The 18212-nt window shown below is 57.4% G+C and overlaps 2 protein-coding genes across 2 annotated transcripts; both read right to left on the bottom strand.

Moving 5' to 3' along the window:
• Positions 1–1634: 1634 nt before the first annotated feature.
• SPACDR (sperm acrosome developmental regulator) lies at positions 1635–5557 on the bottom strand. Its single transcript, XM_060032345.1, has 3 exons — positions 4537–5557; positions 3841–4272; positions 1635–2094 (listed from the first exon to the last, which is right to left on the bottom strand). Exons 1-3 carry the CDS (start codon positions 4588–4590, stop codon positions 1861–1863), a joined length of 720 nt encoding a protein of 239 aa, XP_059888328.1. The 5' UTR covers positions 4591–5557; the 3' UTR covers positions 1635–1860.
• A 238-nt stretch (positions 5558–5795) lies between these two features.
• Positions 5796–16485, bottom strand: TSC22D4 (TSC22 domain family member 4). The gene is made up of 5 exons (XM_060032344.1): positions 15833–16485; positions 14359–15400; positions 11944–12110; positions 6906–6954; positions 5796–6469 (listed from the first exon to the last, which is right to left on the bottom strand). The coding sequence occupies exons 2-5, from the start codon at positions 15118–15120 to the stop codon at positions 6260–6262; spliced, it is 1188 nt and encodes a 395-aa protein (XP_059888327.1). The 5' UTR covers positions 15121–15400; positions 15833–16485; the 3' UTR covers positions 5796–6259.
• Positions 16486–18212: the final 1727 nt, after the last annotated feature.

Below are 18212 nucleotides of genomic sequence, written 5' to 3'. Positions count from 1 at the left end.
ACCCTGGGACCCATTAGTCCTCCAGGCTTCCTGGGACAGACCCACCATGGCCTGTTCGGCCCCAGAACAGTTCCTGGCACACAATGGAGATGTGGTGAATAATTGGTGATTGAAAGCCCCAGAATTGAGCCACTGTGTATTAGAATGTTTTGAGGGCCTGACTGGCTTCAGGCTAAGCTCAGAACTGATTCCTGGAGAAGCCACCACATTCATGTATTGAACACCTGCTGTGTAACATGTATGTAACATGTCCTGTGTGAGCTAGACATTCGTTGGATGAATGAAAGCTGCACGACCTTAAACATGACCTTTCTGTCCCTCAGTTTTCCTCTCTAAAACATGGAAGTGATAATACTTCATCATAAAGCCACTGTGAGAATTACAGTACTTAGAACAAGACATAAAAATAGTCACAGTAGGTGTTTAATAAGTGGTGGGTGGTATGACGAGGGCTGTAAATGTTGGGGTGCGGTGCACAGCTAACAGGCTCAGGGTAGCAGAGCTGTAGGGCATCGGGCACGGCAGCCGGGGGCTGCTCCGGACTTCTGGGAAAGGCCACTCAAATTCCCAGCAATGGTGTCCATCTTTGCCAGAGCTGCGGGGGGTGGGGTTGGGGGCCAGGAGGAGAGTTTGCTGACTTTTCTAGTGAACTGGGCGCTTCCAGCAAACCATCCCTGCTGCTCACCGGCTCCCAGCTTTGCTCACGCTTCCTGCTCACACCTAATTTCTCGGTGAGCAAGACCCAGTAGCACAGCCGTCCCTCCCCCGCTCCCAGGGCCTCTGCTGCCCCCTAGGCTCGGGCGCGGCTGCCAGCCCTTGCACCTTCCCCCACCTCCAAGCCCTGTGAATTCTGACATCCCCGAATTTTATCGTCTCGTGAAATATCCCTGCTTTTCCTTGGGGAGCCACCTCTGCGCCCTCGCGTGGCCCGGCAAGACGGCAGGCTAAGGCGGAGAGGGGACTTGAGGCTCCACGGTCTCCTCTCGTGTTGCCCCCGCCCCCCAACCTCGCACCAGATCGCCACGGTCTCCAGCCTCTGCTCCCGCGGCGCCAGGCAGACACCCTCCCGCGCTCTCCGACCGCCGACACTGCTGGCCCCCGGGCCGGGGCCTTTGCGCCCGGCGGCCCAGCCTCACCGCCGGGAACCCTGGGAGCTGTAGTTTTCGGCCGCCCTCGGCAGGGGCGGGGCCCACAGAGCCTGAGGCGTGTGCGCGTCCGCCAAGTGAGGGACCCTGACCCTCGCCATGGCCGGGCCCAAGAGCGGCAGAGAGGCAGGGCAGTGGACCAGCTGAGGAGGCGGAATTTCCAGCGAGGTCTCGTTCTCCGTAGGGCCCTGGACAAGTCCCGTAACATCAGCAATAGTCTGTCTTGTAGGATTTCCAGCGAGAGCCCAGGCTCAGCACCTGGTACCCAGCATGTCCTCAATGAACCGGTGCCTCTGAGACTATCGTTACTGGCCCGGCACAGTTGCCAAAGGCAATTCAGCCCCTAAAAGTGTGTGTGGGGCTGCCCGCCACCCCGACCCCCGTTACTCCCACACATATTTGGGCCAGCGCCCCAGGTGCCCCTCCCTATCCCACCCAAGTTCCCCTCAGTGCCTCGGACCATCCACAAACACACTCTACCTCTACTCAGAAATTTCCGATATTTATTTCCCAACATTTTGATAATTTTTTACAAATTGAATAAAAGGAATGAAGGAGAGTACGTGGGCCCCCAGGCCAGGCCTTGGGGTCCCGATGAGAGGTGACGGTTTGAAAACTTCTCCTCACCCACAACTCCTGGCCTGCTGCCCTAACCTCTCCTATCAACCTTACCTAAGAGTGAGGTGGGGGCTTTCTGAGGATGTGGGGTTCCCCCCTAGAGGGGACTCTGGGAATCCTGTCTCAAGCCCTGAACTGGGTCAGGTTGGGGACAGATGTGGGCCCGGATGTGGCGCCGTCGCTGCCTCTCCTGCCTGCGGGCCAGCCGCTGCAGTCGTTTCCGAACGGCCCACAGCACCAGGTACACTTCCTGCAGCATCTCAGTCCCTCTCGACTCCAAAGGGGACCCGGTCTTCATTTGGGAGGTGACTGAGGTAGAACTCACAGATGACTGTGAAAGAGAGAAGATGAGCACAGATGAACAGCTTGGTCTAGGGGGAAACCACTGGTGGAACCACCTGCAGATAAACGGCAAAGGCTTGTCTAATTCCACCTGCCCTGTCAAGCCTCAGCTTGGGCAACGCCTCCTCCAGGAAGCCTTCTCGGCCTGTCTCTACTCTGGTGTTCACCCTGTCACACCACATTTTATGCACTATTTGTTCTGCGGACTCATCTGTTTTCAATACCACCATGCAAGCTCCTGGAAGACAGGGACCATGTCCGACCCACCTTTGAGTCCCCACTAGGGTTCCATGGAGAGTGCATTAAAATGAAGGCCAGAATGACACCCCCAACTCTGTCTCCAACCCAAAGCTCTCGCCTGACCTCCAGGCCTGTATATCCCACTGCCTCCTAGGCGTCTCCCTGCAGATGTCCCTCTGACACTTCAACTCATCCTGTCCCAACGCCCTAAAGTCGTTACTTTCTCCCCTAAGTCGGCTCTCCTTCCAGTGAATGGCTCCAGCCTGTTTTCATGTCTGTCTCTCCCTCGCTCCTCACCGTCATGCAATCAACCACGTGGGACAACAATTCTACCTCTTAAATATCACTCCAATCCATTAACTTGTTCTACCTGATGCCTCTCTCCCGGCCCAGAATATTTTATTTTATTTTATTTTATTTTTGACCACACCGCGCGGCTTGTGGGATCTCAGTTCCCCGACCAGGGAGTAAACCTGGGCCTCGGCAGTGAGAGCGCCAAGTCCTAACCACTGAACTGCCAAGGAATTCCCCAGGTGAACTTTCAAAAATTATTATTAATGCAGTAATACCTAATTCAAAACCAAAATAAATTGACTTGGTAGTAACCTAGACACTTCCCTTTTTAAATTAAAATTTTGACTGAGATAATTGTAGGTTCACATGCACTTGTGAGAAATAATACTTATACTCTTTACCTATTTTCCCCCTATAGTAAAATCTTTCAACACTCTAGTAGTATCGTAGAATACTGACATCAATACAATCCACTGATCTGAATTTATTCATATTTCTCCAGTTTTACTTGTATTCGTGTGTGTGTGTGTGTGTGTGTGTGTTGAATTCTTCCCAATTTTACATGATACGTGCAGGTTCATGAATTCAACTACCATAGTCAAGATACAGGAGATTTCCATTGTCGCAAGGATCCCTCATGTTGCCCTTTTATAACCAACCCATCTCCCCCGCCTCTCCCTCCATGCGCAGCCCCTGGCAACCACTAAACCACTAACTGGATCCCCACTTCTCTAATTTGGTTATTTCTGCAATGGTATATAGTATAAATGGAATCATACGATATATAATCTTTTGGGATTGGTTGTTTTCACGCAGCATGATTCCCTTGAGATCCATCCAAGTTGTTGCATATATCAATAGTTTGTTCCTTTTTATGGCTGAGCAGTATCATTCCATGATATATCACAGTTTAACCACTCACCCATTGAAGGACATTTGGGTTGGTTTGGGCTCTTATGAATAAAGCTGCTATGAATGTTCACGTACAGACTTTTGTGTGAACATAAAATTTCATTTATCTGGGATAAATGTCCAGGAGTACAATCACTAGGCCATATGATAACTGCATGTTTAGTTTTAGAAGAACTGACCACACTGTTTTTCCAGAGGGGCCACACCATTTTACATTCCCACCAGCGTGAATGAGTCATGGGGGATGGGAGGGGGGTGCTGCTGGGGACAAGGGGGACAACGTGCTGACCTTCCAGCTGCACATCTGCCAGCCAGACTGCAGGGCGGAGACCATGAGCGTGGAGACAGATTTGACGGCAGTCCGGGGCAGCTGCAACAGCGATCTCGGCCCATGGCCCGCCTCCACCGCAGCCCCGTCCGTGGTGGTCTTGGCCAACACGCAGGGGTCAGCCGCCTTGGAGGACACATCCATCTTGGAGACCTTAGCCTCCTTGGGGGACTCAACCAACTTGAAAGTCTCAGACACCTTGGAAGTCTTCTCCTTCAACTCATTCTCCTTCAACTCCTTCTCCTTCTCCTTCTCCTTCAACTCCTTCAACTCCAACTCCTTCTCCTTCTCCTTCAACTCCTTCAACTCCAACTCCTTCTCCTTCAACTCATTTTTCTTGGAGTCAGTGAATTCTGCGATGGTTGACTTAGCTTTGTGTTTCCAGAAGAAGACCTAAGAACCGAGACAGGGAGAGGACAGACAGAAGTGAGGGGCAGAGCAAGAGACAACAGTCAGAACGGAAGGCCCAGAGGAGAAGGGGCCTCCTCCCCAGCTGTCCTGTCCCTCACCACCTCCCTCTCCATCTTGTTTGGCCACAGGTGGCCAGGAGAGGAGGGAGGCGAGGTGAGGAAGTGCAGGTTTCTGTGACCTAGAGGTCATTGACCAGCACTTCCCACCCCAGCAGGGCAAGAGGAAGGGGCGATCTCTGAAACTCACCGAGTGACTAATCTTGCGCCAAATCCGTCGGAAGAACCTCAGGACCACGGCCATTTCTTCCGATACACAAGCCCCAAGCAGGGGGCAGAACCGGCATTCAGTTCAGTGGGGAGGACAGGCTGCAGGCCAGTGGCCGCCACCTAAGGGGTCTCTGGGGAGCCTCTAGCACAGCAGTGAAGAAAGAAATAGAGAATCCAGGAGGAAAACTCCCCCCGGTGACTCATCCTAGGCCCTTCCTCCCCTCCCTGGGACAGGGAGAGGAGTCAAAGTTGATGAGAACCCAGAGGGAGGGAGGGTTCTAGCCCATTGTGAGAGCCTGCCTGGCCGTGACCCCAACCCCCGAGACCCTTCCAGGATCCCCGGAGCCAATCCCTGCACCCTTGGCCCTCCTTCCCCGGAATCCAAGGAAGGAAAACTAACATTTACTGAGCATCTGGTACTCCTTGGGCATTTCCCATGTCTGATGTCACGTAACCCTCCCACTTGCCCTTCAGGGAGGTATTATTGTCAGCACCATTTTACCCAGGAGGAAGCTGCGATTCAGAAAAACCAAAGAAGCTGCCCAAGTCATAAACCTAGGGAGCCACAGGGCGGGGAGTACAAACCAGGTCTGCCTCCAGGATCCCACTCTCAGCAGGTCCCCCCTAGTGGGGCCGGGGTTCTCCTCAAGTGGAGGCTGCCGCTTTCCCCGCTTCCCCACTAGATGGGGTCCGTCTCCCTACCTGCCTCTTCCGCCTAGGCCGGAGCCGAGGCTGTCGGGGAGGGGCCTGCTCACCCACAGGGCCCCATCCTCAGCCAGCTGGGGGTGGAGGCCACGGAGGCCAGCCAGGCCTGGCGAGGGCACCGTGTGCCCGGGGAGCCTGGCCCACACCCAGGGTTGAGACAAGGGGCCCATTCAGGGCCCCCCGCCCCACCCCCAAGCAGCCACCCAGATCCAGCCCGCAGAGGGGACACGCTGGGAAGCCGGGGGTGGATCCTGCACAATCACCAAAGGCTCCATTGTTCTCCTGTCCCCCACCAGCACGTGGGCCGACGCCCCCCACCCACCCCACCCCCACCTCGCCTCGCCTGCCCCTTCCCAGGACCCAGGCCGCTGGCTCCCTTTTCCTTCCGCATCTCCACTCTGAGCCACATTAAACCTCCGCAGTCTGGACAAGATCTCCAGGGGAGCCCACAGCCTCAAGTTGCTCTCCCACAGGTGGAAACTGTTGGTGCAGGTCCCGCATCTGGACACAAGCAACGAGATGCCAACCTCCAGATTCAAGTTTCTTCGGATTTTTTAATTATAATTATTATTTTAATAACAACCTGAATCCCAGAACTTCCAGATACTTTCCGTACTCCCTCCCCTGGGCAGAGGAGAGGGGGCCACTCCAGGGAACAAGGTGGGGATGTCTGCCAGGCAGCCTCCAACACCCCCAAGCCATCTATTGCCGGGGCGGTCCCAGAACACTGACCCCTAGGGAGGGAGGAGGGGGGCTCCATCTAACACCCTGTCCTGATGCCCTCCCTCCTCCATCAAGGTCTAGGGATGCCCCAGCCCAGTCCCTGGGCACTATGGGGAGATCAAGGAAGGGCGGGGGACAGGCCACTTCTGAGCCTTCAACTCCCATCCCCGGGGATCAGGGGGCATTAAAGCTGCATAGGAAGAGGGGGCAGGCAGCTGGCTCAAGGCCTAGCAGCTGTGGCGGCCCCCAAAGGCACATTGTGAAGGAAGGGAGGCTCAGACTGAGGGCCCATTGGGCGCTGGGGGCCCCAGCCGCGGGACCCCCGAGGAAGGCAGCTGGGCCAGCTGCTCGGGGCTGGCCAAGGCACGCAGCAGTCCATTCTCCTGCTCCAGCGCGGCATTCCGCTCGGCCAGGTCCCGAATCTGCTCCTTCAGCACCTCCACCTCCTCCCGGACCGCAAACATGAGGTGGGACTTCACCAAGTCCTGGGGGTCCAGGGATAGGCAAAGCGTCAGGGGTCCCAGGCCACCCCAACCTCATCCCCTGCCCAGTGCCTTGAGGAGCCAGGTGTGGGAGAGCGTCCTGCTCCCAGATGATGGGGGACCACCGGGGAAGAAGTCAAACAGGGAAGGCGCAGGGGGTGGGGTATCGGGATGGGCACGGATGCCGGACAGAGGCAAGGTCAGGGCTCAAAGACGGAGACGGGGGCCAGGAGCAAGCTAGGAAGCAAGGTATGTCAAGGGTTCAGGAGGGGGCGAAGGACCCCAGGGAACCCAGCTGGGAGCAGGCCGAGGAGCAGAAGCCAGTATTCCCTAATAATGAGGACAGCAGGGATGGAGTACTGGGCCGGCCAACAGAGGCAGGGGCCTGGGCATCAGCACACGAGCCGGGACCTGCTGGGACCAAGATGGCTTCTCTTACCATGGCTTGTTCGATCTTGTTGTCAATGCCAACCAGGCTTCCGGAGCCACTGGAGAGACACAGGGAGATGAGAGGTAAGGAGGAGGAACAGGTGCCAAGCCAGGTGTCTGGACACCCCAGCCTGCTGCCTTCCAGGTGCTTCTCAGAGCAGCCTCTGGCCTCCTCCACAAGCCCCATTTGCTGCAGCCTCCCACCCACACCCCTGCCTGTACCTGTGACAGTAGAGAATCAGGGAGAGGAGAGTTTTGTCCATCCCCCGACGGGGTGAGGGCCGCTGCCCGGGCCCCCCCAGGCCCCGGTGCGGTGGGGGTCCAGATGCCCCTCGGATGGGGGATGCTCCCCGAGGGGAACAAGGAGAGGAGACACAGCCCCTCTTCCGGGGAGGCCCCGGAGCCATCCCCACCACTCGGGTCTCATACGAGGACACCAGGGACTTGACTGAGACCCCTGGCTGGGCCATCCCCAAGGGGAAAGGATCCTTGGGCCTCCCCAGAGGGAGAGCGCTGTATCATAAGGACTGCCTGGGGGGCTCAAAGCCCCCCCCCGGGCAGAGCAGAGTCTGGCTGGTGCCAGGCAGGCAGAAAGGAGACAGCGCTTAGGGGGTGCTGGCCTGAAAGCTATATACCACTCCCCAGGGCAAAGCCTGGTTGCTATTGGCTCCTCAGGGACACGGGGACCCCCTCCCGCCGGCTCCATGGTGGGCGGGAATTCCCAGACACGGTCAGTGCCAGTGTCCCCTTCTCACCCTGGCACCAATCCCAGAGCGGAGGGGAGGGGGGCCGGCTGAGGACAGTCAGCTGGGGGGCCGAGTCGGGGGAGGGGCTGCGGGGCCAGAGGCCTGGGGCAGGGAAGGGTGTGAAGGGTGAGGGACAGCCTGGCCCCAGGAGGCCTCTTCCCACCTCTGACCCCATCCTGCCCCCTCTGGGCGAACACTGGCCTCCCTCCAAGCCTCAGCTGCTCTCAGCCGGGAGGTGAGAAAGGGAGTGAAGGCGATACGGTGGGGGGTGTTTCTGATATGCTTGTGGTCTTCCTTGGATTATCAACAGCTCCCTGAAACAAAGCCCACAGCAGGGATGACCCCTGGGGCCTAGCCAGAGAGTTCCCCTCCTCCCACAGTGAGGGTGAGGAGGAATGGGCAAGTTACCACGGCAACAGAAACAGAGCCTGAAACACGAGTACAGCCTATGGACCTGGGACCCGAGTCTGGTGTTTGGGATCCTGGAGGGAGTGAGGGCATAAGGAGAGGTGAGAAAGTGAGGCTGGAGGTGGGATACTGGGAATAAGTGCAGGCGCTCTGAAGAGTCCTGGGAACGGAAGACAAGGAGGGGAGAGCAGGTCTGGCTGCAGTTTATTAAGTGGCCACCAGAGGTCGACTCAGGCCTGGCTCAAGAGTCCCCAAGCCCAGGCTTTGGGTCCCAGAACCTGCACCGTCCTTTGCACCCTGTCCTTTCCTCCAAAGCTCCCTCTCCCCACCACTCAGGCCCCAGGTTCCTGCCTCACCCTGCGGCTCACCACCCACACCTGTCCAGCTTCTGCCTCAGCTGCCTCGGCCCCGGGGCCAGCCCTCCACCTATGCCTCCCAGTACCGCAGGATCACCAGTCCTGACCTCCAACCCCCAGTTTTGCCCCTCTCAGGGAAGGTGGCCCCAACATGCCGCCTCCCTCACCCTTGCGCTCCCTTGTCCAGCCCTCTCTCCTGGTTGTCAGTTCCAACTTGCTTTCCTGTGGGGGGAATTAGCGCTCAATCCAAGGTGACCCTTGGATGAGGCCCTGCAGCCAGGAAGGGAGCACGAGGGCACTGGGAATTTTCCATTTCCCATCCAAGCTCTGGGTGCAGAAGGCGCTGACAGGTGGAGTAACGAAGAGGGTGACCAGGCCTGAGAGAGCAGGACAGGATGAGGTGGGGGACGGAGACCTGGGACTCCTGGGGTTGGGGGGAGGAAACAAGTTTGAGAGCAGAGGGAGAAGAAACAAGTTTGAGAGCAGAGCGAGGCCAGCCAGCTGCAGCGTCAAAGCAGTTTTCAAGCTATTTCAAACCGAGACACCTGGGTGGAGACTGGGCCACCACAGAACTCTCCCCCCAGCCACCGGTACACAGACACACAGAGACCAAAGAGGGGCAGATTCACAGGAATAGGAACACTGGCCTTGCTTGGCGAACACTCAGTAAAGATGCCAAGTAAGTTGTTCCTTCTTGCCAGAAATAAAGGAATAATACAACAGTAAACATTTGTCGGCTGACAGATGATTATCTCCTGTTTGACTAGCACTGGAGAGTTTCTGACTGCACTTTCCACTGGCACATTCTAACATTAACGCTTCAAGGGACCAGGACTCTGGCAACCCAAGCCCTCCCTTTGAGAACCCCTGAGAGAAGGTCTGCCTGGCGCTGTGCTGGGATCTCTGAGCAGGGTCAGGAGTGGGAAGTTTGGGGTTGACTGGACGGATCAGCCTTCACAAGCCCCCAAAGCAACTTTGTATGAGTCAGAATAAAATTTTCAAGACTTATTGCCATCTTCTCGAAAACTGTCATGACTTCAAGTGTCAACAGTGACTTCAAATGTGAGTGGCGCCCCCTGGAGTTGTGCAGAGCATGACATGCACACCTGGGGACTCTGGCCCTGCAGGACTCTTAGGTCCTGGGACAAGGACAGCTGTAGAGGCTGGTCTTCCTTTTTGAAGGTCAAATGAAACAGCTTCAAAATGAGGATCAGATGAAGAAACAGGACATCTGGGAGAGGTGGGGAGGTTCTGATGCCAGGGACAAGGGCCAGCCCTGCTCCCTCACCGTGTTTTGATGAGCCCCCAGGAGCCTGGCTGCCCCGTCTACACTCCCTCCTGGATCGGGGTGGGGGGGTTGGCGGGGGATGGCTCTTTGCCCAGATTGGGAGAGCTGTCCCTGCCTCTGTCCTGGAGAGAAAGGGCATCGCAGAGATGTTTGCTTCCTCCTCTTCTCTTGGGACACAGGCATTCCAGGAGGAGAGGGGAGAGAAAGTGGCTTTGGGGTCCGACCCAGGCTCCAACAGCAGTCCTGCCACTTACTAGCTGGTGACAGTGGGCAAGTTTCTAAAAACCCTCCTCCTCTCTGTTTCTTCATGTGGATAGTGGGGATCCTGGGGTTGCTCTTAAGAATTATGTGACATAAGAGGTAGCATCTGACCCCAAGGAAGCACTGGATAAACATACCTTTTCTTTCCTGAGTTCCTGGAATTCATTCCCCGTAATGCCTGGATCCCCCATGCTGGCCGTCTACCCACCTATGCAACCATTCCCTCATGCATCCATCCATCCACTTATTCAAGTACCTCCCAACTGCCAGGCCCTGTTGGGGGCATGAATTCACCATGTACCCTCTGTTCTCCCATCCCCAGATTTAGGATTGGTCAGGCATCCCCAACTCCCCATCTGGGATCCAGGCACTTAATACCCCAGTCCACTTTCCCTCTCAAAAGGGAGGTCCCATGCCACTCAGACCCTGTTCTGCCAGCTCCCGGCACACCAGAGAGGTGAGGTGGGGGCTACACGCCCCATTCCAGGGGGCCAAGGAGGTGGCCCAGCCCAAACACGCTGACCCAGCAGGGTGGAGCACGAGGGGTTGGGCCTGAGCCCCAGAGGCTTGGAGCTCAGCAGAGTAAAGTGGAGGCTGGGAGGCAGACCGGTCAGACTGGGGTGTTTGAGGGGGTGGGACAGAGGGAGGAGGGGAGGGAGGGGACAAGCCAAAAGAATAGAGTTCAGGAGGCTTCTAGAGGCAGAACTCTCTAAGAGAAAGCTGGAAGCTGGCCTCTCAAATCAACAGGGGTGGGGGAGGGACAGGGAGCCCTCCGTGCCAGGGAACCTCCCAAGTGGGAGGGGAGCGGGTGGGAAGCGCTGAGAATAGCAGCGATGGGGGCAGGTGACTCTCCCGGGCCTGGCCGACCTCACACCTCACACATTCCTTAGAGCAGGGAGCTCAGATGCGGCTCCCTGCCCAGCCCTGCTCTGTCCCTCATTCTCCAAGTACCTTCACCAGGCCCCTTGCCCTCCATCCCACCGGCCCCTATCCCCCCTTCTCTTTTCTCTCTGCCCCCCCCCAAGGCCTCAGTCCCTGACTGGAGACGGGGGGGGGGGGGGGGGGGGGCGGGGTCGCCACGTGACTGGAAGGCAGGAAGGAGAAACTCCGCTGAAATAAGTCCCCCACTTCCCACTAAGCCCCGCCCCCTAGTGCCTTCCAAACAGGAAGTCCCTCCCCCAGGCTTCGAACCGGAAGTCCCACTCCTCCCTCCAAAATAAAAGTGGCAACTCCCTGGCCCCTCTCCTGGGTTCGTATCAGTCCACAGCCAGAAGGGAGCAGCTAGGCCATCTGACTCGCTATTTTGTTCCTCCCCTTTCAGCTTGCTGACTTTGCTACGTTGAAACCTGGCCCTCAAAACAGGAAGTTCTGCCCACCGTGCCATGAACAGGACATTCTCCCCTGAAGGGCGAACCCCAGGAGATCCTGCTCTCCTGTGCCTTCCCTGTGACCGACAGCCAGCCTCTCCACGGCTTTGGCTTGGCCTTGGCCTCCGGGGAGTGCTTAGCCCCCATGGTGATCCTAGCACAGAGAACCGAACCTTAGGGACATGCTTTCTTGGTACCAGAGGTCCCAGGATCCTAAAGTAGTCTGCGTGGACCCTGCAGGAGTCCCATTCCCCTCGGCAGGGAGGAGGGAGAACTGGGAGGAGACCAACTCCCTATTCTGGTCTCCTGAACATTTGCCAGTAAATTCTTCGGGTTGGCCAGATGATCGCTAAATCTGCAAGAGCTCTGGAATTTGACAACAATGACTCCCTTCAAACTCTAAAAAAGTCTACCATTTGACAGTCCTAAGCCAGGGAGTCCCACCCAGCTCTCTCCACAGGGAGGGGGTAGGTCTCAAATCAGCTTTGCCCAATGTGTTATGCCCAGGCCAGGCTTCTCAGTTTAAGGGGTCCTCCCCAAGTTCAAGTAGAGGGAAGGACACCTACCAGGCAGTTTCACTCAGCTTTCCCAGGTGCTGGGTGGGGAACCGGAGCCCACCTACCTATCGTCATCACTGTCCAGGTGGCCACTGATGGCCAGCATGGAGCGGGCGAAGCTGAGGCTCTGGGCAGCCGCTGTTCCAAAGGGGTCTGGAGACTTGTGAACCAGACTGGCATCGGGGAAGAAGTAGAGGGCCGGGGAGCTGGGGCGAGAGTCGAGTGGGGGCACCTGGAGACAGACAGGTGGGAACTGTCACATTGAGTGAGAGAAAGGATCCAGCCACCTTACAACTTGCCTAGTAGTGTTCCTCCCTCCCCAGCTCTCCCCACACACCCCCATCTTCTGAAGACAAGGGACCCAGGCGTCCTGCCCCCGCAGACCCTCTTACCCCCGGATCTGGGGAAGGAGGTACTAGAGACAAGGGAAACAGCATCCATCCTGAGGACTGGGTGAGTGGCTTCGAAAAAGTGGCTCATGGGGTATCAGAGAGGGGCTCTGGTCTGCACTCCAGTACCCTTCCACCACCTGAACTAGGACCCCTAATCAGAGGCCAGTCAGAGACTGTGCCTTCTGTTACCTGACTTCTTAAGGCGACTCAAATGTCACTTCCTCAGAGAGGCATTTCTCCATCCTGTGACTCGTGAATTCAACTGAACTGTTCTATTTTTTTATAGCCCCTAATATTATCTGAAATTAAAGTATTTTTGCCTCCCTGCTGCTGGAAGGTAAGCTCCACAGGGCAGAGCTTGTAGTTTGTTCAACAACCATTTGTAGAATGAATCCTCAGAAACTGGTCCTCCCCCTCCTCCCCCCTCCCCTACCCATTCTAGCCTCTCCTCTCAAACTTCTAGGGACTCAGGTGAAGTTCTGCTCCTGAGCTTGGCTCTTGGGGGTTGGGGACCGGAGCGGTTACAGAGATGGAGAGAGGCGGAGCCTGGGTGTGGACCCACACAGCCCAACAGGCGCTGGGGGTGGCTGCAAAAGGGCGGGGGCCACAGGAACAAGACGCCTCTGTGAGGCCCCAGGAGGCCCCAGCTTCTCGGAAAAAGCCAAGAACAGAGAGTCCAGGGTGGTTGGCGGGACAGAACAGAGGAAGGGGGCCCAGGTGGTGCCCCCCGCCCTCCTCCAGGCCCCTGTTAGAGGCAACCCGGGGAGAAGAGGCATGGGGGAGTGTAGGAGGAAGACAAACTTTGGGGCAGGGAAACAGCGGCACAGAGGCAGGGGCATAAGAAGGAATCAGGACGTGGGGGAAGGAAAGGGAACTGGGGGCACAGAGGGGAGAGGGGCAGGGTCTGTGGGCCCAAGGGAAGCTCAGGCAGGGCTTAAGGATAGAGAGAGCTGAGGCTGGGGGCAAAGGGAGCTTGCTTTGGAAGTGTGTGTGCACAGGGACCAGTAAAGAAAACGCATCTTCTCCCCTGGGGTAGGAACTGAATGAAAGAACTCAAGAAAAGTGGGCGGTGGCATGAGAGACGTGAGTTTGAGGCCAGGAGCGGGTGGGGGGAGCCGGTCCTGACAAGGCCCAGACACAGTCTCAGGTTATTTTTATACTGTGGTTTGTGCCCAAGGCCAAGAAGGGGAAAAGTTCTCATCCTCACACTACCTGCCTTTCCTCCTGCATCCAACGTGTTATTTTCTCCTTCAGGACAGACACATGCAACACCCCTTGCTGCCCACCCCCCACCCCAAGGACCCAGGCATCCTGCCCCCCAGCCCGGACTTGTTCGTCTTTTGGAGGCAGGAAGCAGAATGAGCAAAGGATTTAACTCTTTCTCGGCGGCTCCCCACCTCTCTCCCACCGCATGGTGGCCACCCCCAGTGATTGATCCTGGAGAGACCCAGACGCAGGGAACTGAGACTGACAACTGGGAGTAGAAAAGACGAACCAGCCAACGTCCCGTCCTTGTAATGGGTTCCCTCACCCCCACCCAATTCTTCAATGTCTTGGGGAAGTTTGTTTTGGGACAAAGCTGGAGGTGGGGCTGGGTGGTGAGTGGAAAGAAGACCCCCCCCACACCCAACTAGAGATGGAACTGCAAAGGAGAAATTTACAGTGGAATGCCTACTTTTTGCCCTTCCCTCCCAACCCCAGCAGGCCCAACTACCCCAGCCCTGCCTGGGGCCTCCACCCTCAGTGCGTGAAGAAGTGAGACCAAGACAGAAGGTGAAGGCCAAAGTGAGGAAGTCACATCTCCATGATGGAGAGACAGGACTGGGCTACCTGGAGCTGGAGACTCGGGCCAAAGGCAACAAATGAAAGACCAAAGAGAAAGAAAAGTGTAGAACGTGGGGAAGACGGAGCCTAAGAGAGAAAACAAGGGCCAAGTGAGAGAGCAGGAAGAAAAAAGACGGGGCTGTCTGATGTGACGGACAGGTGACAATGGAGCGGGGAGAGGTCAGTATGGAAGCAGAGGCCAAGGTCGAAATCGACAAGCACCACCCCTCAGGTGTCTCCCCCAACCCTGAACCCAGCTCTTACCTGCCCCATCTCCTCTGGAGCAACCAACTCCATCCTCAGCCGCAGAGCTCCATCCTTCGTACGCGACAGTGGAGGGGTCCCTGCTGTTGAGCCCCCTGCCTCCACTTCTACCCTCAAAGAGGGCAGGGGCGTGGCAGCCCGGGAAGTGCCCGCGCTATCCCCCGTCCCGGCCTCTGGGGGGCGCTGCTGGGGCGCGGAGGCTGACAGGGGGGTTGTCTCCAACTTGGCCTTGCCGGGCACTGCCAGCTGGCCCAGCCCCCCGGTGAAGGAGCGGGCCTGAGGTCCAGGGGAGGTGGGGGGCGGGCGGAGCCAGGAGGTGGGGCCCTGAGACAGGCCTGGCTGTGGGGTAGGGGTGGCCAGGCCTAAGCTGGCCAGCTCCAACCTGGAATCCAAAGACCTGCCCCCATTGCCCCCTGAGGCCCCTCGAATCCCTTCCAGGAGCCGGCCAAAGCTAGGGGGCTCCAGGTCTCTCTCGTAAACATCCACACATGTCCAACGGCCTCGGCGATAAGGCTCTCCCAGGCCTTGGGGCAGCTTCACCACCCGGAAACGGGAGGCGGGGGCCCCAGGCGGTGGGGAGCCATTCCGGGGGGTGCCCTTGCCCCCTGGCTCGGGGTTGGGCTCCTCGTTGGGCACGCGGGGCGGGGGCCCAGTGGGAGCCGGCAGGGCAGGGGGATCTGGACCCCCTGGGCTCCCCGGACCCTCGTAGTCCGTGGTGACGCTGGTGATTTGGAAACTACTCTTCTTCTTGCCCCCACTCATGGTCCCTGGGGCTCAGGACTGGGCCAAGGTGGGCAGGGGGGCGGTGGTGGCTCTTCGAGGGGCTCAGGCACCCCTGGAACAGGGGGGCCACATGGTGGGGACATCAGGGCCCCTGGGGATGTCTGGGTCCGACATGGCAGGAGGGCCTTATGGGAACTGGGGGTGCCTGGTTGGTGAAGGGAGAACAGGGTAGGGGAGGTGGCGGGAGCTGGGGGGGCAGGGGCAGGTTTTTCCTGCTGCTGTCGCTGCCACCGCCGAACTCCAGAGCTGAGTTTGCAAACTGTAGAGAGAGAGAGAGAGAGAGAGAGACAGAGAGAGAATGTGTGAGAAAGCAGTGGGCAGGCCACCTCCGGGGCTTCCTCTCTGGGGAGCGGAATGGGGGGAGGAAGGGGAAACCGCCAGAGACAAAGAGACAGAAATGACAGAGACCAGAGCAGAGGGGACAGATCCGGGCGGGCGCAGAGAGCAGGAAGAGGCGGCCCAGACCCAAAGTTGGGCATTTCTCGCTGGGATTCAAACTCACGGGACCCAAGTCGTCCCAAGAGCAAGGGCTCCAAGGCCTGGGTGAACAGGAGTGAAGCCGCTCCTCAGCCCGGCCAGGCCGCCGGGAGGCCTGTGCTGGGCCACCGAGGCCCCCTGCACCGCAGCTCCCCCATCCCTGAGGCAGGCCCTGCCCCGCCGCCCCGCCGCCCCGCCCAACCCAGAGCCCTACCTCTCGGCCGCGGCCACCGAGCTGGGCCGGGGGTCCCGGCCGCCTAAGATGTTGGGTTGTCCCTTCCCCGGGGCCTCGTGGCCCCAGCAGCTCGGGGGCGCAGGCGGCAATCAGAGGCTGGCCGGTCCTCTTCGGGGGCCGCACCTCGCCCCGAAAGGCATCTTCGCGGAAAGTTTGCTGTCCAGAAAAGAAGGAACCCCCGCCTCCTTGGCGGAGCCCAGGCGCGGCCTCCGAAGCCCCAAGGGTCTGCGGACCGATGCGGGAGGGGGCGCCTTAGCCCCCGACCCTGCAGGTGGAGCCGCCTCGGTGGTCGTCGCGGCGAGTGGCTCTCCCAAGTCTCCTTCCGCGTGGCACCGCTGGGTCTCCCTCCGCTCCTCTCGGTCTTTCTCTTTCGGGGCTGTTGACAACCCCCACGCCAGGAAGTCCTGCCTCCTCGGGCCTGCTGACTGCTCCTCTCCTCCTCCTCCTCCTCTTTCCCCTCTTCCTCCCCTTCCTCCGCCCTTTCTCGCTCCTGGGGCTCCCAGCCAGCTGGCCCGGGGCCAGGTCTGCCCCGGCCACTGCTGGTGCAGTTGCCGCTGCCGCTGCTGTTCCAGGGGCCCGGAACAGGATGCCTTAACCCCACACCTGCTGGGCCCCAGCCCAGCTCTTCCTCGGAGGGAGGGGCCGCGGAGGGCGGAGAGAAAGGGGAGGAGTTTGCGGGGAGGCCCGGGATTCCCTTACTTGTAGGCACTTGCTGCCATTGGCCTACGGACGCACGGAAGAGTGGGGAGGAACTTACCAGGATCCTGCTGGGTGCCTGCTACTCCGTAAGCGCCCAGTAAATTGTTCTGGTGCTGCTGCAGCTGTTATTGTCATATCGTCGCTGGTTTTCACAGCAACCGTACGAGGAAGATACTGTTTTTCTCCCCGGTCCTTATTTTTTCAAGTGGATCCTTATGACAATTTTCAAACATGCCCCAAACTAGAGAGAATGGTAAAATGAACCCCTAGGGACCCAGCAGGGGGTTTCAACAGTTGTCAACTCACAATTGAAACTCAATCTTGTTTCAATATCTTTTGTTGTAGTGTGCTGGAGTATTTGAATCAAACCCCAAACATCGTACTGTTCCTCTTGTTAGATGTGGAAATTGAGACCCAGGACGTTCAGAAAGGCTATCAGTGGTAGAGCAGGGACATTTCTCACACTCAGGTGTGTCCTTGTCTGGCTCCCTAGATCGGGATAGAGAAATGACAGAGACACATTCAGGAAGGTGCTGACTTGCATTTTCTCTCCAACCGCGGGTCACACACAGGCACCCGTACAGATGTGCCTGCCGAAGGAGGAACCTGGCTGGCCACAAGCCTGGACCCTTCCCCACACACCCACCTCTCACTCTTCCCACCTCTCCATCCCATCCCCTGCTCACTGTGGAGAATCCACACACACTCATAAAGGGCCTACTATGTGCTTGGCATGAAAGAATAAACCTCCAACTTCCATTTTCTCTTTTTTGCGCCCCCCAACAACATTCTGAAAAGAATTATTTTAGCAAAAGCAGCGTCTAACGACCGTATCTGCCTTCACTCCCAGGTTCAGAAGGAAATGGATTCTAATTAATTTGGGTCATATGGAACTCTTTTCAAGCATATTAAAATTCTTCATATTTGTCCACTCTACATAATTATCTCATGGATTCTCAAAACAGCCCTGGGCAGAAATGGGGTGGGTTTTGAGCTCCAGTGGCTCTGCTAAGGACACTGAGGCTTGGGTTACTTGCCCAAGGCCTCAGAGCCAGCATTTGATGGCATTGAGACTGGCTCTGGGCTGTCTGACACATCCTTCCTTCCTCAGCTTTAGCTCATGGAAATTTTTAACCACCCTTTAGGATTAGACAAAAACAAAATAATGCAAACCCCCTTGCCCTCAGTTTATCTTTATCTCGTTAAAATGCATCTGCCTGTCTCTCTCCCTTCAAATGGTAACAATGACTACCGGAGCTCGATCCTGAGGCCTCCCAAGTGGTGAGGTGCAGGAAGCAGCCTCCCACGCAACGGCCCCACCCCCACCCCCAGACCCTCTCCCCTCTGGCAATATTCAGAACACAGCCCCGCTGCTCCGCCCCCAGATCCTCCTTCCCTCTGCGATAGCTCGCTACAAAGTATTCAACCTTATCTTTGCATCCTCCTCTTCCCACCAACTCAGACAATCAACATCACCTTGGACTCCTCCGTGTCTACAGTCCCAGGGACATTGTTGGTCTCTGTGGAAATGTTTGTTGAATGAATAAATAAGAGTTTATTCACACTAAGGTGTAAATGTGAAAGGATAGTTATGTATTTTAATGTGTTAACTCTCCCAGGGGCATAGCCTTTTAATATATGGGGCCATTTACGACTTATT

The sequence above is a fragment of the Delphinus delphis genome, chromosome 15 (genome assembly GCF_949987515.2).
Source record: "Delphinus delphis chromosome 15, mDelDel1.2, whole genome shotgun sequence".
NCBI classification, from domain to species: Eukaryota; Metazoa; Chordata; class Mammalia; order Artiodactyla; family Delphinidae; genus Delphinus; species Delphinus delphis.
Note: the sequence above shows the minus strand (reverse complement) of the source record. Positions and strands in the feature narration are given on the sequence as shown.